At 36.4% G+C, this 15,166-nt stretch overlaps 1 protein-coding gene across 1 annotated transcript in view; it reads right to left on the bottom strand.

Annotated features, from left to right (window-relative positions):
- The window catches only part of Fsip2 (fibrous sheath interacting protein 2), a 72,395-nt gene that overhangs the window by 14,307 nt on the left and 42,922 nt on the right, over positions 1-15,166 (bottom strand). The window contains exons 17-18 of the mRNA XM_034496493.2: positions 8,429-14,665; positions 4,827-8,266 (exon numbers count right to left, since the gene is read on the bottom strand). Of these exons, the coding sequence (XP_034352384.1) occupies positions 4,827-8,266; positions 8,429-14,665 (9,677 nt within the window). The remainder of the gene's footprint in view (positions 1-4,826; positions 8,267-8,428; positions 14,666-15,166) is intronic.

Below are 15,166 nucleotides of genomic sequence, written 5' to 3'. Positions count from 1 at the left end.
TAAATAACACTCTCAAAGAATTTGAAGAGAACACAGGTAAACAGGTAGAAACCCTTAAAGAGGAAACACAAAAATCCTATAAAGAATTACAAGAAGACACAACCAAACAGGTGAAGGAATTGATCAAAACTATCCAGGACATAAAAATGGAAGTAGAAACAATAAAGAAACCACAAAAGGAGACTACCCTGGAGATAGAAAACGTAGGAAAGAAATCAGGAGTCATAGACGCAAGCATCACAACAATACAAGAGATAGAAGAGAGAATTTTAGGTGCAGAAGATACCATAAAAAATATTGAAACAACTGTCAAAGAAAACGCAAAATGCAAAAAGAGAAGACCAAACCTAAGAATGATAGGTATAGAAGAGAGTGAGGATTCCCATCTTAAAGGGCAAATAAATATCTTCAACAAAATTATAGAAGAAAACTTCCCTAACCTAAAGAACGAGATGCCCATAAACATACAAGAAGCCTATAGAACACCAAATAGACTAGACCAGAAAAGAAATACTTCCTGTCACATAATCAAAACACCAAGTGCACAAAACAAAGAAAGAACATTAAATGCAATAAGGGAAAAATGCCAAGTAACATATAAAGGCAGACCTATCAGAATTACACCAGACTTCTCACCCGATACTATAAAAGCTAGAAGATGTTGGACAGATGTCATACAGACATTAAGAGAACACAAATGCCAGCCCAAGCTACTATACCCAGCAAAACTCTCAGTTACCAAAGATGGAGAAACCAAGCTATTCCATGACAAAACCAAATTTACACAATATCCTTCCACAAACCCAGCATTACAAAGGATAATAGCAGGAACGCTCCAATACAAGGAGGGAAATTATACCCTAGAAAGAGCAAAAAAAGTAACCCTCTTCCAAGAAAGCCAAAAGAAGATAGCCACACAAAGATAATTCCATCTCTAATAACAAAAATAACAAGAAGCAACAATCACTGTTCCTTAATATCTCTTAACATCAATGGACTCAATTCCCCAATTAAAAGACATAGGTTAATGGACTGAATACATAAACAGGACCCAGCATTTTGCTGCATACAGGAAACCCACCTCAGTGCAAAGACAGACTCTACCTTAGAGTAAAAGGCTGGAAAACAAATTTTCAAGCAAATGGTCCTAAGAAACAAGCTGGAGTAGCCATTCTAAGATCTCCAGCCCAAGAACACAAAGGGAGAAACTCATGGCTCTACCTGTATAAGTAGTTGAGGGTGTCCTTACTAGGCATCAGTAGAAGTGGACAGCCTTGGTGCCTGAAAGTTTGGATTCCCTAGTGTTGGGGAATTTGAGAGCAAGGAGGGGAAAATGGGAGGATGGGAGCACACTCTCATAGAAAATCCCAGAATTATATGGATTAGACATGATAGAAGCAGTCCTCAGAGATTAGAATCTAGAATTCAAACAAAAAATTATCTTGATACTAAAATTTGTTTTGAGAATTGTATATTTCAGAATACACAGCCTTGATGTATCTACTCATCAAGCAAGCTGAGCAGACCTGCTTGAACCTGTGATGTCCTGGAATTTCAGCTGGATGCAGTGAAGACACAGTGTCAGAGGCTTATCAACTTACTCTTCCCCCTGCCTCTCTTCTAATATCTCAATGCCCATAATCAGCTCGAAGAAGTTAATAAAGAGTTGATGCCCCTATTCCCTGGGCTTGGGCACTGAGGTGGTTAATATTGGGCTGTCTTTCTAGGGAAAATTATTGGTTTTGTTGGAACAGGGAGGATTAGCTAGGATTTATTGCATAGCTGTAACCTATTGGTAGAAATATGTATAATTGTTATTAAGATAAAGTTACAATTTCTTAAATGGTACAAAATTTACTTTGATTTCAAATTTAAGGTTTTCATTGGTATGAGCTTCTTATTGATATAAAAGTGAGATTGTTACTCTTATAGGCATTGTGCCTATCTAACACTTTTAAGAATACAAGGCTTAAATCCAGTCTTTCTTTAACTTTTCTAATTGATTTGAGATGGTCAGCCTGTGAGTTAAGGGACTATAGCAAATTCATGGCTTTGAGTTTCTTGTTAGGCTGTTTTCTATATTTTATTTAGAAATAGCTGAGAGGAGTTAACAGACAACAGTCCAGATTGCCTTACATGGATAGTTGGTTTTCAAAACGTCAGAAGTCCATAGAATTGATGTTACAAACATTTCTGTATTAATGTTCATCTTGATTAGAGACCTGTCTGCTCCTGACAGCTTCCTGTCTTTGATTCTAAGAAGAAATTGAGCATCTTTGGAGTTACTCTAGTTGTGGTGAGTCAGCCACTAGACAAGAATTGCCTCTTTTCATCTACAGACAAATTACTGTCCAGAAAAGGACACACTTGCAGAATAGTCGATTGATTATATCTGCCAAGACAGAGTAATCAGCCCTTAATAATTCTGCATCACTAGGTCTGTCAGATGATCCTGGGCCAGAAGGCTGAAGATCGAATGCTCCAATGTGTTGTAGTATAGGGACTGTCTATGTGTTCAGTGGTCTCTATAAATTGGCTAATTTTTAGAACCTATGCTTTGTGATTCCCATGATTTCAGTTAACTCAGTCATCTGGATTTCTGATGGGGTTAAAAACTTATAGTTTCATAGCCAATCCTGGCTATTTACTTTGAGAGAAAAGATTTGAGAAGATGGTTTTCAGCTGACATTCATTCTAAAGCCAAGAAAAATCCTGGTTCATAACTATGTGTTTTAGTTAGGAGAGATGATAGAGGGTCTGGTTAGTAAACAAAATGATGGACTGGGTATTAGGCCTATCTTGTACCTTACTGACACAAATTGGTATAATTATGCTCTAATTTTATTTTGAGAGCAAAGTTTTATTTTAACAGGAAGGGTGATATGTAGGAGGAGCTAAGGTGGGAAGAGTATGGAGAGAAAGAGGAGGAGGAAAGGAGGAGCTAGGTGATGAGAGAAACAGAGAGAGGAAGATGGAGGCGGATGTTCCTGTGTCTCTGCCAGTTAAAGATAATTGATATATCTAGGTTGGGCATTTGGTACACTTCTGATTGTATGGGCATCTTGATATTGAGCATTACTAAACTTATAAATCCTTTGATTAACATTAAAAAATTGTATAAAAGCAAAAAGGAGAAGGGGGATGGGATAGAGGTTTTCTAGGGAGGGGAAATGGGGAAAGGAGATGGCATCTGAAATGTAAATAAAATATCCAATAAAAATAAATAAAATGCACAGAACTCTCAAAAATTCACACATTCAATGTGAAGAGTTTAAATAGTAGTCCCATTCCAGGACGGGTTACATTTTATTGAGCTTATGATCAAAGGGGTCCTACAGAACCTACAAAATATCACAAGCTATTGATAAGGCGATTGGTTACTTTCCATAATCTGACAGTAAATTACTACTGCTCTAGACACCACAAATGTATGTTCTCAAATATAAAGAAATAGAGCTGGGGCCTAAACAGAAGGCTCATGTCTATTGATTGACTCTCATTAGACAGGAAGGTATTTTGCACGCTATAGGAGGTAAAAAGTAGCTTTCAATATCATCTAGCTACTAAACCTAAAACCTAGCCCATTGACCTGACTTCAATAATAGTGTACAATATTTGTAATAGTGGTACAACATTTGTGACAGTACATACTTTTTGATTGTATTTAAACCCCAATCAAATGAGATAGAAGCCATACCTAACACTGCTCAAGTGTCCTAAGACTAGCTATACCATTACCTTAGAGAGAAACCAGTTACTATTAATCCAATAAAATGATTTCTCATGACATATTCCTCCACCCATAGATCAGTGCCTCACACAACACTCATCAGAAAATAATCTTCTTGGTAATTAACAGAGATGTTGGGCTGTGGAACCCTCAGCAATTTCCCAGCTATTTTTACCTACACAGAGAGATCCTCAAGTGAAAAAAATATTTAAAAAGTGAGAGACCTTGTAGCACTCAGCCCTAAAAGCCATGTCTTTATCATACTCCTACCTTCAAGACCCAGGGATCTATGGAGAAGAGGAGAAGGGAAGGCTGTAAGAGTCACAGGTGGTGGAGGGTTACAAGGAAACAGTATCTTCTAGACAAACCACAGGGCTTTTATGCATATGTACAGAGAAGGTGACCGCATACACAAGACCTGTACAAGTTCAAACCAAACAAAATTCCAGCAGCGAGAAGAGATGGGGGCCACTGCCCCTAAGCAAGAAGCCTTTTTAAACTAATAACATACTGGGGAGGGAAAATCAGTTTTCTCTAAAGGAGTATCCCTAGATATATCAACACTCCAGAGTAGGCCTCATACCCAGGAGTAATTGATCTATAAAATCCTAACTCTCTATATTTTTGTGTGCTTTTTGTTTTTTTCTTTTGGTTTCTTTTTTTTTAATTTTGATATTCTTTTCTTCTTTTTTCTAAGAAAGAGAGATAGAAACAAGGAATATAAAACTGTGTGGGTAGGAAGGTGTGGAGTATCTAGGAGGAATTGGTGGCAGGGATATGTAAAAAGAGTTCTGTTGTGCCTTTACACACATATTCTTATAAATGTCCAATTAAATTATATTTGCATCAGTCCAGTGTTAATAAGGATATGTATATTTCCATGCTTAAAAGACCACTTTTAGTGTATTATCTCATAAAAACTAGCGTTAGGCATTTCATGTGAAATATGGTTATGGCAAGTCCTTGAAAATCATGAGTATAGAAATGAGCTGGGGTAGCTAATTTGCAAAATAACAAGCATGGCTATCCAGGAGAGGGAGGAACTCACAGAACTGGCTTGCTATTTGCCCATTTTCCCCGTTGCTGTGATTCTTACCTCTAAGGGTTTTACATCAAGTCGTCCAGTCCTATCCAATGAGATGCGTCTCTCCTTCTGTCTCGTTCCTATTTCAGACACATCTGTGGAAGAGTGACCTTTGCCACTTATGGAAGCTCTTCTCAGTTCTGCTATACTACATCCAGTTCTCTTTATACAGTCCATCTTAAGTGTCTCCAGCGGCTGAGTCTTCATAGAAATAACTGCTAGGTGTTCTGAGACAATATTTGGATCGATTTTCATTGGTTTATTCCTGACATGTGGAATTATTTTAACTGGAAGTTCATCTTCTAATGCATCCTCGGACTCCTTGTCTGAGTCAGAGCTTTTTAGTGCAGCATGCTTTTGTGCCTTTTCAATGATCCTGTTTGTGTCTAAATCTCCAAAGGCGGCAGTATAAGAACTCTCTGTGCTAACTCTACATGATGGGACACTGGAAACTCCATCAACAATTAAGCTAGCTACCTTCTTAGGGAAGGCCTTCTTTGTACTTTTGATATCATAGAGTTCATTCTGGCTTCCAGGTTGTTTTATTATATTACTGTAAACAGATTCAACAACCTGAGAAATCACTTCAATGTTTTCTTTATCTAAAGATTGTTCTTCATGATTCGAATCCACAAGACTAATGTTACTTTTGGAAATTTCCGCTGTTACAGATTTTGTCAACTGCGATGCAATTTTATTTAACTCAGGCTTTGTTAAACTGTTTGTGTCTTTACTTGCAGGATCAGGTGTCCTTACTAGTTTAGCCAAGAACAAGGCCAAAGCTTCCTCTAAAACTCTGGAGTCTAACGTTACATCCTTTATGGATGCGGATTTTTCCTGGGACTTAAGTTCATCAATAATTTTCACCACCTTTTCCATAATCTTGACAGCTTCTAGAACTAACTCTGAACTTGAAAGTTCCTCTTCTGCTTGAGGTTGAAATTCAGAATTGGAAATCTCCTTTACCATTGAAAAACCTATTATGTCAGAAACGACATCACTCTTTCCCATTAAATCTTCAACTACAGATGTAGGGGAGCCAGAGTGTTTCAAAAGGTTGCCATAAACAGAATTAACTACTTTCTCAATAGTTGCCTTGTCAGCTGAAGGCACAGCTTCTGATTCCTTAGCAGGCTGTACAACTTTGATTTTACTTTTGGAGAAAAATTCTTGGATCGAATTTAATATTTTTGAGGTTATTTTTCGCATTTCAGTTTCTTGAAATTTAGTTCTTTCTGAAGGGCCTTTTGGAAACACAGATAAAAGCTTTGATAAGAACTTTACAGCAATTGTTTCTATTATGTTATAAGATAGTTTACGAGGACTTGATGGCTGTGATGGAGTAGTTAAGATAACATTGGTGAGGATATTTTCAACAACCTTGTCAACTTCTGCACACTGATGTGGAGTCAGCTCACCACCAAAATAGTTCTGCAACTGGTTGCCAGTTACCTCTCGTAGAACTAAGTCAACTATGGTTTTTGAAAGGAGTTTACATCCACTAATTATACATTTTTGTAAGATTTCTTGTGATCCAAACTGTGGCAAAAGATTATTATAAATTGTCTGAACGACCGGTTGAACAATTTCGTCATCATTTGGATGCAAGGATTCTACATACTGTATAATCAAATCTTCATTTTTGGAAATCTCTGCTGCAATCGTTTTTACTAAATTCATTTGAAGGAAGTCGAGTTGTGTCAACACATTTTCTGGAGTTAGTTTTGTTTTGACATTGGATAGTTTTGAAAAGACTTTTGTTAAAAGACCAGAAGTCACATCCTCTAAAAATTTGTGAGGCAACTGTATGGTATAGGGAGATGAGGTCTGACATTCTTTACTGACTGACTGCACCGCATTTTGGACCTTTTTCTCAACATCTTTTGATTCCAGAGGCACACATGCTGAAGCTGGTACCTCATCAGAAAATATCAAGTTTAGCTGATGCTGAAAAATTTCATTTATCACTGTGCTAGTCAGCCTTTTGGCTAGAGTCTCCCCATTACTGTTGATGTTTTCACAAATAGACTCTTGAGATTTACACTCCTTTAAAACATTGCAAACACAAGAGTGAACAATTTTATTGACCATTGACTTTTCAATTGATGGTACTTTCTCTGTGGAAGGCAACTTGTCAGAAAAGGACTGTTCTGGTGTTTTCTGCACCTGTGACATTTTATCCTCATTTTTAATATTCGTGCTGGATGGTGGCTTTTTTATAGTTGTTTCTTTAAACTCAGAAGGTGCTGTGCAAGCTGATTCTTGGACTGCTTGTGAGAGTACCTCATTTTCTTTATCTGGCCTAAATACCTTAATTTCTGCATTTGAAAACTCCTTCATCATTGAATCGACAAGTCTCATAGCTGTGTCATAAAGTTCACCTGGTTTTCGATCATTTGTATCTGTAGTTTTATCACACTTTTCTGTTTCTGGTGAAGATGTAAATACTAATTTGTTCACCAGTTCAGTTATCACATCTTCTAGAAACTTAGCGGGAACAATTTTAGGTTGATTTTCTGATGAGGGCTTAGGATGCTCTGTAATACTAGGCTTACTTTTAATCTCTTTCAATTTTTTGGTCTCACTCTCCTCTCTTCTACTTTTAGTTTTTGTTTCTTCACTTGGTTTCTCTTTAGCAGCAATGTCTTTGTGAACTGATGAGGCTAAATCCTTTGCTGTAACATGCTGTGCAGAATCTTGAAGTATAACCAATGCTTTATCACTTATGCGGCTTCTGCTGTATATTGGTCTGGAAAAATCTAATGGCTCTTGAGAAGATATTATAAAAACATTGTCATAAATATTTTCAATGACATTTTCAACATGTTCAATTTCTGAGTACGATTCTTCCGCTATATCAGTTTCCGCTACAGACTGTCTCCTTTCTTCCTTGACTGGATGTTGAGGTATTAGTACATTCTTTTCTGTCATGGTCTCTTTATTCTTACTCTTGGGCTTGTCATCTGCTTTTACTGGCCTTTTACTGACATCAATCTTCTTTTCATTTTGTATTTTCAAATCTGATCTAAGTACCTCCTTCTCAGGACTGTTTTCAACAGTTGTAGCAACAGCAAAATGGGTGAATATTTCAAGAATCTGCCCCTGCTCGTTGACTAGTACTAAGTTCTCTTTCCCAGTTTTATTGCTTTTACATTTGGCGCTCAAATGTTGCACCTGAGTACCTCTGCCTTTCATGGTGGTGGGTGGAGACGTAGCCGATGTTTGCACCTGAGCACCTCTGCTTTTCATGATGGTGGGTGGAGATGTAGCTGAAGGTTGCACCTGAGTACCTCTGCCTTTCATGATGGTGGGTGGAGATGTAGCCGATGTTTGCACCTGAGCACCTCTGCTTTTCATGGTGGTGGGTGGAGACGTAGCTGAAGGTTGCACCTGAGTACCTCTGCCTTTCATGATGGTGGGTGGAGATGTAGCTGAAGGTTTCACCTGAGCACCTCTGCTTTTCATTGTGGTGGGTGCAGATGTAGCTGAAGGTTGCACCTGAGTACCTCTGCCTTTCATGATGGTGGGTGGAGATGTAGCTGAAGGTTGCACCTGAGTACCTCTGCCTTTCATGATGGTGGGTGGAGATGTAGCTGAAGGTTGCACCTGAGTACCTCTGCCTTTCATGATGGTGGGTGGAGATGTAGCTGAAGGTTGCACCTGAGTACCTCTGCCTTTCATGATGGTGGGTGGAGATGTAGCTGAAGGTTGCACCTGAGCACTTCTGCTTTTCATGCTGGTGGGTGGAGACATAGCTGGTGAGGTGGTGTCTTCAGTGGCAGGTTTGACTTGGCTTTCATCTTCTTCTTTCTTTGCATCTGTGACACCTGCACTTGGTCCTGTCAGGAGACTGATGATATTACTTTTCATAATGGTAGCTATAGAGTTAAATATTGGATCTTGGGTATCATCTTTTTTAATTGATGTGTCTTTAGATAGTGCAAGCTGGTTCTGTTTTAAGGAGCCACTAATCTGCATGGAGGTCTTCTGTGGGAGGAGTTGAACCCTTTGGGAGATATTTTCTGGATCTAGAAATGAAAAGAAAGTTGAACACCAGTCTCCTGAAAATAGAGGTTGAATCTTGAATGTAGAGATTGCCTTTTGTGCTAAAGAAGAAATCATTTCTATAACAATGTTGCCAGTGCCATCCTTCTGAATACCATCAGCTCCAAATTTCCCTATAAACTGATCATAGACAAAATTAGATATCTCATCAATTGTCTCCTTTGCAATTGGTGGGAAAGAAAATATTTCTTCAGCATGTGGTAATACTTTAATTCCACTTTTTCTAAAATCTCGTATGAGAGAGTTTGCAAACTTAATAGCTAAGCTTACAATTTCTGCCTCTGGCATATCCCTTTTTCTTGCATCTCCAGTAAGAGTTGAGAAAGAACAAAATTTGTGAGCAAGGTCAACAATTACATCCTCTAAAAATGCAGCTGAAAATAGAGAGGATGGTGCCTTTTCTTTTCCAGATTTAGCAACAACAGAAGAAGCACCACCTTTAAAAGATGAGTCTTCACCATATAAAAATAACTGCAAATGATGATCCATAATTTCTTTAATAATTGAACCAGCTATTTTACTGAGAAATGAACCTCCCTTTTTGCGTGCATCTTTCTGTACGTCTGCTTGGAATTCGGATTTCTTCAAAATATTATTACATACGGAGTCAATGAAATTCTCAGTTGTTTCATATATCATACTGGCTGTATCCTCTGCAGTGGCAAACCTGATCTCATGTTCAGAAATTTCTTGTATAATTTCATCAGTCAGTTTGGAAGCTGCAGCCATGAACTCATCAACATTATCTGGCCCAGCCTCTGCCTTCTTTAGTTCATTTTCAGTGTCATCTGAAGGAAAGATGTTTTCTAAAAGCTTGTAAATCATGTTTTCTATCAGAGAACAAGGGAGTACTGTAATACATGATGGTAATGCATTGGTATCCTTCAAGATGACATTGAGCACATTTTTGATGATATTTGCAGCTTGAGGTGAAGAATAGCAAGAAGGCATTAATTCTCCTGAAACTAATGACTGCACCTGATAATCATACATTTCTTCCAATAGAAAATGATATATTTTCCCTCCAAAACATGAAGTGTCATTTTGTACAGCCTTGTGTAGTTGAGTCAGAGATTTACATTCATCAAATATATTTCCATAAACAGAGTTGACTGTTTTTTGAACCATTTCTTTATATGTCTCTGAAAACCATAGACTCTCATCCAAATGTTCTGCAACTAAAATCTCAGATGTAGTGAACTCAAAAACAATTGATTTTACTAATGTTGTAACAATGTCCATTATTTCTGCTATTGCTTTCTCTGGGGTTTCAGTACTCAAGGAATTCTGTATAAATGTCTGAAGAATTTTGCATAAAAGCTCAGTAATTACTTCTTCCAAAAAGACAGCTGAGTTCACAATGAATGACAACTCTCTTTGCTTAGTGCTTGTTGTTGCTTTCTTCTTGCAGGTTTGAGTCACTGAAGGAGTCACTGAAGCCGAAAGAATACTTTTATCACCTGATAAGAATGACTCTAGATGATGATTGAAGATTTCCTTTATTATAAAACTTGCAATTTTTGAAACAGGTATGCTACTTAGGCCTCTTTTATCTTTTGTAAGAGACTGGTACAGATTTGAATGGGAAAGATCAGCATAAATGGAGTCAACCATTGACTGTATGTCCTTCTCTGAAATCATACTCTGTTTTTCATTTCCATGTTTTACAATACATATTGCATGTTTTGAAATTATTGACATGATTTCATTAATCAGTTTTATGACAGTGTTATTTAAGTCTGATTGACAAGTGTCATAATGCTCCACACTGGAATCTGATGGATTTATCTGAGACATAAGCTGAGTGACTATTTTCTCTAAATGAACATGTGAGAGCATGGTAGTGTATATTGTTGAAGCCTGTCTTCGGAATCTTGACTTACTAATGTCATAATGGACTCTATTCACCAAGACATTTTGACTAAGTTTGGAATGTAAGTGTAAAGGAAGATCTGCTACAAGATCTGGTGGAATTTGGAAATAAGAAATTTCAGTTAGAATGATTTTGGTTATCTGGACAGCCAATGCCTTTGTATCATTTAGAAAATCTTTATCAGGCATGATTTCCATTTCATATTCTTCTAAAACATTGCTGTACACAGTGTCAATAACTTTTTTGACTATATCTCCTCCTATTGGGGATAAATTCAACTGTTCTTCAGCGTTCTCTATAGTGGTAACCTGAGCTTTTGAAAATTCCTCTGTTATCCAATATATGAGATTTTCAGCTTTATCAAACAAGACATTTTCTGTGTTTCTTGTTGAGTCCACTTGTACAATGCCAACCACCCTGTGAAATATTTTGCTCACTACTCCAGAGACCACATCTTCCAAAAATGTTGAGGAATAAGCACTACCATATAATAACTCCTGCCTGTCATCATCAAAGTATTTGTACGATGAAGTAGATAATTGCTTTCTTTCCACAAATGGCTGAAGATGGTGTTCACAAATATATTTAATAATAAAACCTGCTATTTGATCAATGAAAACATCATTACTTTTTGTGATATTTTCTTCCACTAGTTCTGGAGAACCAGAGTTTTCTAAAATATTTGTGAAAACTGCATCAACAAGATGCTGAACATCATTTTCTGAATAAAAGGGCTTGGTTTTCTCTTCATCTTTTGAAAATGTAATTTCATGTTGGGAAATTTTTCTCCTAATATCAGTGATCAGATTGGAAGCAATTTCATTAAAGTTTACTCCTTCTTTACCTTTTGAAGCTGCTTTGTATGAATCAATTTTAGGGGAAGAAGGAAAAAATTTAGATAATAGTACTCTGATCATATCTTCTAAAAATGTATATGGTAGTAATGTATTATATAGAGGTAAAGTCTGGTTTGGCTTACTAGATTTATTGATATCACCAAGAATGTCATAAACAGTATGATCAGTCATTGAATTAGAACAAGAAGCAGCTGACAAATCACCAGAAAACAGGGGGTGAAGAAAGTAGTCTGAAATAGCGGCTGTGATTAATTTAGTAATATTTTCCACAAAAACTTCACCATTTTCAGATTCATCAATGTCAGGATCTAGTCCATGCTGCTTCAAAACATTCCTATATACTGAGGTGACAAGTTCATCTACAATATCTGTATTACTAAAGGGAAAGGATGATTGCTTATCACATAGAATTGGAATCTTAGCTTTGTCTAAATGGTTATTCACTGAGCTTACTATTTTTTGGGTCATATTTTCCAGTTCAACATTAGTAATTGGATTAGGACTAAAAATCTGTGATAAAACTCTGGTGACAATTTCTCCTACAAACTTATCAGGGTAAATGCCAAAAGGTGATGGCTTCTGGGACTTGTGAGACTCTACAACTTCATTGAGAACTTGTTTTACCATGAAAGATACCTCATCCAGTGGAGTTTTGGGGCGAGATAAAGTTTCTCCACACAAAAATGGTTGAAGATGGTTTTCAATAATCTCTTGGATAATGAAACTGGCTATTTGGTCAATCATAATTGGACTTCTACTAATTATATTTTTCTGTATTAAATCAAGAGAATCAGACATTCGCAAAATATTACTGTAAACAGAATCTACCATCTTTTGGAGATTTTTATCTGTATGCAGACACTGATTGTCATAGATGGTGAACCAGATTTTATGTTTTGAAATGGCTGACATAACCTTATTTGTTATACAGTTGGACATTTCATTAAAATCTGAACTTGTCAAATACTTTTTTTCTAAAGATGAAGACTTAGTCGGCAAGGGAATAAGCTGAACTAAGAGTCTTCTGATAACATATTCTAAAAATGAGTGTGGTAACATGGTACTATAATCTTTTGAAGACATGGATTCAGAGTTTAATTTTTTTAAACTATTTTGAAGTTTATACAGTATGATTTCATCATTGAGAGTATGATATAAATTTGATCTGAGCTTTTTCTTGAAGCAAGATGGAAGCTGATAGTCTATAATCTCTAACAATATGCTATTTGATATTCGTTCAGCTACTGGAGAATTATCATATGGTAGATTACTACCACAGGTTACCGTAAATTCATATTGTTGTAAGACATCATAAAAAATGGAATCAACAATCTTAGTAATACATCCTTTATGGGCTGATGGAAAATATAATCTTTCTTCAGGATACCTTAGAACAGTAATTTGAGCATTATTTAACTTTTTCACTACATTGTTGATAAGTAATGTATTTATCTCATTAAGCCAGGCTTCAGTGATGTTTAGATTTTTTTTCAACAATGATGTTGACAAATTAAAAAATAATTCTGAGATTATCTCCTCTAAAAATGTGGCTGAAAAAACACCACCGTTTATACCTCTTTGACATAGCTTATGAAAGGATACTCTGTTGATTCCCCTTGATTCTTTTCTGTCAGGACATGACAAAGAGATAGATTTTCCTGCATGTTGTTTGCCAAATCGTGTGTGCATTTTAAAGCTAGTTGCATTGGTATTATTCAAGGACTTGGTTAAAAAGTTACTGTCATAGCTCATGAAACCTACATGGGCTTTAGTCTGTTCTGGTTCTATTAATTCTTGCCTTTTTGCTTTTGGAATAAAAGGCTGTATTTCTCTTGTTCTATAGTTTTTGTATTTGTTTTCAAAAGGAGCTTGCTGTAAACCATGAGATAGCTTGTCCATCAGAGATTTAACCAAGCTGTGGGAAATAACATTAAGTATACAGTCTGATGATAATAAATCTTGATCAACGTCTGCCAGATTTTCCAACAGGTCTGACATGTAATCTCCTTGAAATTGTTCACAGTCCATTGGTGCTTTACGATAATCAAAACCTCCACCTTGAACACTTGGAAAAACTTTGACATGATGACATTCTTCTGGTACTTCATGAAAAAGTGAACTATCCTCAAAAAATGCGGAGCCCCCCGTGCACTTTTCTAGAAGTGTTCGAATAAGTTTCTCACACACAACATTGAGAAGAAAAATTGATTTAGGGGAAAGCCCTAGATTGTTTGTAAAGTTTCTATTACTTTGTCGGTTATTTGAGGAGGAAAATGTTCTTGCTAGTTTACCAGAACTCATATCCCCATCAGGGAGCTCATCTGGTAAAAATAAATCTAAAACAATATTAAAGACTTCATTGACGACTTCTTTGGATTCATGAGATCTTAGGCTGCCAACCAGATTGTTTAACCTACGTGCCAGGTAATTTAATTTATTTTTTTGAGCAAGGTGATCAGTTGGGCGAGGAGATGATTCTAGCTCTCTGGGGCCTATCTGATTTTCCATGGTATTGACTTTGTTGAAAATGGGCAAACTGTTTTTAAGTGTAGGATATGATTTGTTTCTTACATTATTTTCAAAATGATTTATTTCTAGTGCTTTGGACAAGACAAAGATCACTCCTTTTAAGAGATCTTGAAAGATATCATCAAAGTCAGAAGGAGTCACTCCTGGGCAGAACATGTACTTTGCTTTTGTGGAAGCCTGATATGTCTTGCCAGCATTTATCATGTTTCCATTGGAAAGAACTTCAATAATAACTTTAAAAATACTTAAAGCAAGATCTCTGATGGAAATAGACCTGGTTTTATACAGCTGAGAGTGAATTAAGATATTTTTGTCAAATACTGCATCATGGATTTCCCATGCTTTCTCTTTGCCACCTTCTTTGATGCCATCAGAAATATTTGAAATTAGGTAGCAGATAACTGCTTCAGAGAGATGTACACAAAACTGATAAACTGACGAATTACTGTAAATGCTTTTTAGAGGCTGCTTTGCATCATCGTTTTTCTTTGAGAGTGAAGATACATGAGACAACTTCTCAGTAGAAACTAAAAAAATAGGAAAGAAAAACAGAACAATGCAAGCATTTTTAGTATGGGTTATATGAAATGTGGAAACATTTTTAAAAAGAAAGAGGATTTTCCCTAAATACTTCTCAATCATGAAATCTTGGCATGTATATTGAGAAAGCAGGTCTTCCATATGCAAATATCTAAGTCATAGGTTGGTGTCTCTACCTTGATTGTATTATAATGGGCATTAAGATACCAGACTTTCTGGTTTACTGAAACATCCTGCTATAGCTCCAGTGATGTGATTATTAAAAAATATATTAGGTCAAAATATTTGATGCTATGCTGAATTTTACTTTAAGGTATAAAGAGTTGTGTTATACTATCATCTTGAATAAAATACAAGTGCATCAACTCCAGATAGACCAAAACAGCAGAGAAATGCATAAGTGCTTTCTACATTTTTTAATTCATGGTACATGCTCAACCAAAACTCTGTAATTTTTTTTTTTATCTCCCTCTTAACTGCAGACCTAG

The sequence above is a fragment of the Arvicanthis niloticus genome, chromosome 2 (assembly GCF_011762505.2).
Source record: "Arvicanthis niloticus isolate mArvNil1 chromosome 2, mArvNil1.pat.X, whole genome shotgun sequence".
Classification (NCBI taxonomy): domain Eukaryota; kingdom Metazoa; phylum Chordata; class Mammalia; order Rodentia; family Muridae; genus Arvicanthis; species Arvicanthis niloticus.
This window is presented reverse-complemented; position numbering and strand designations above follow the sequence as displayed.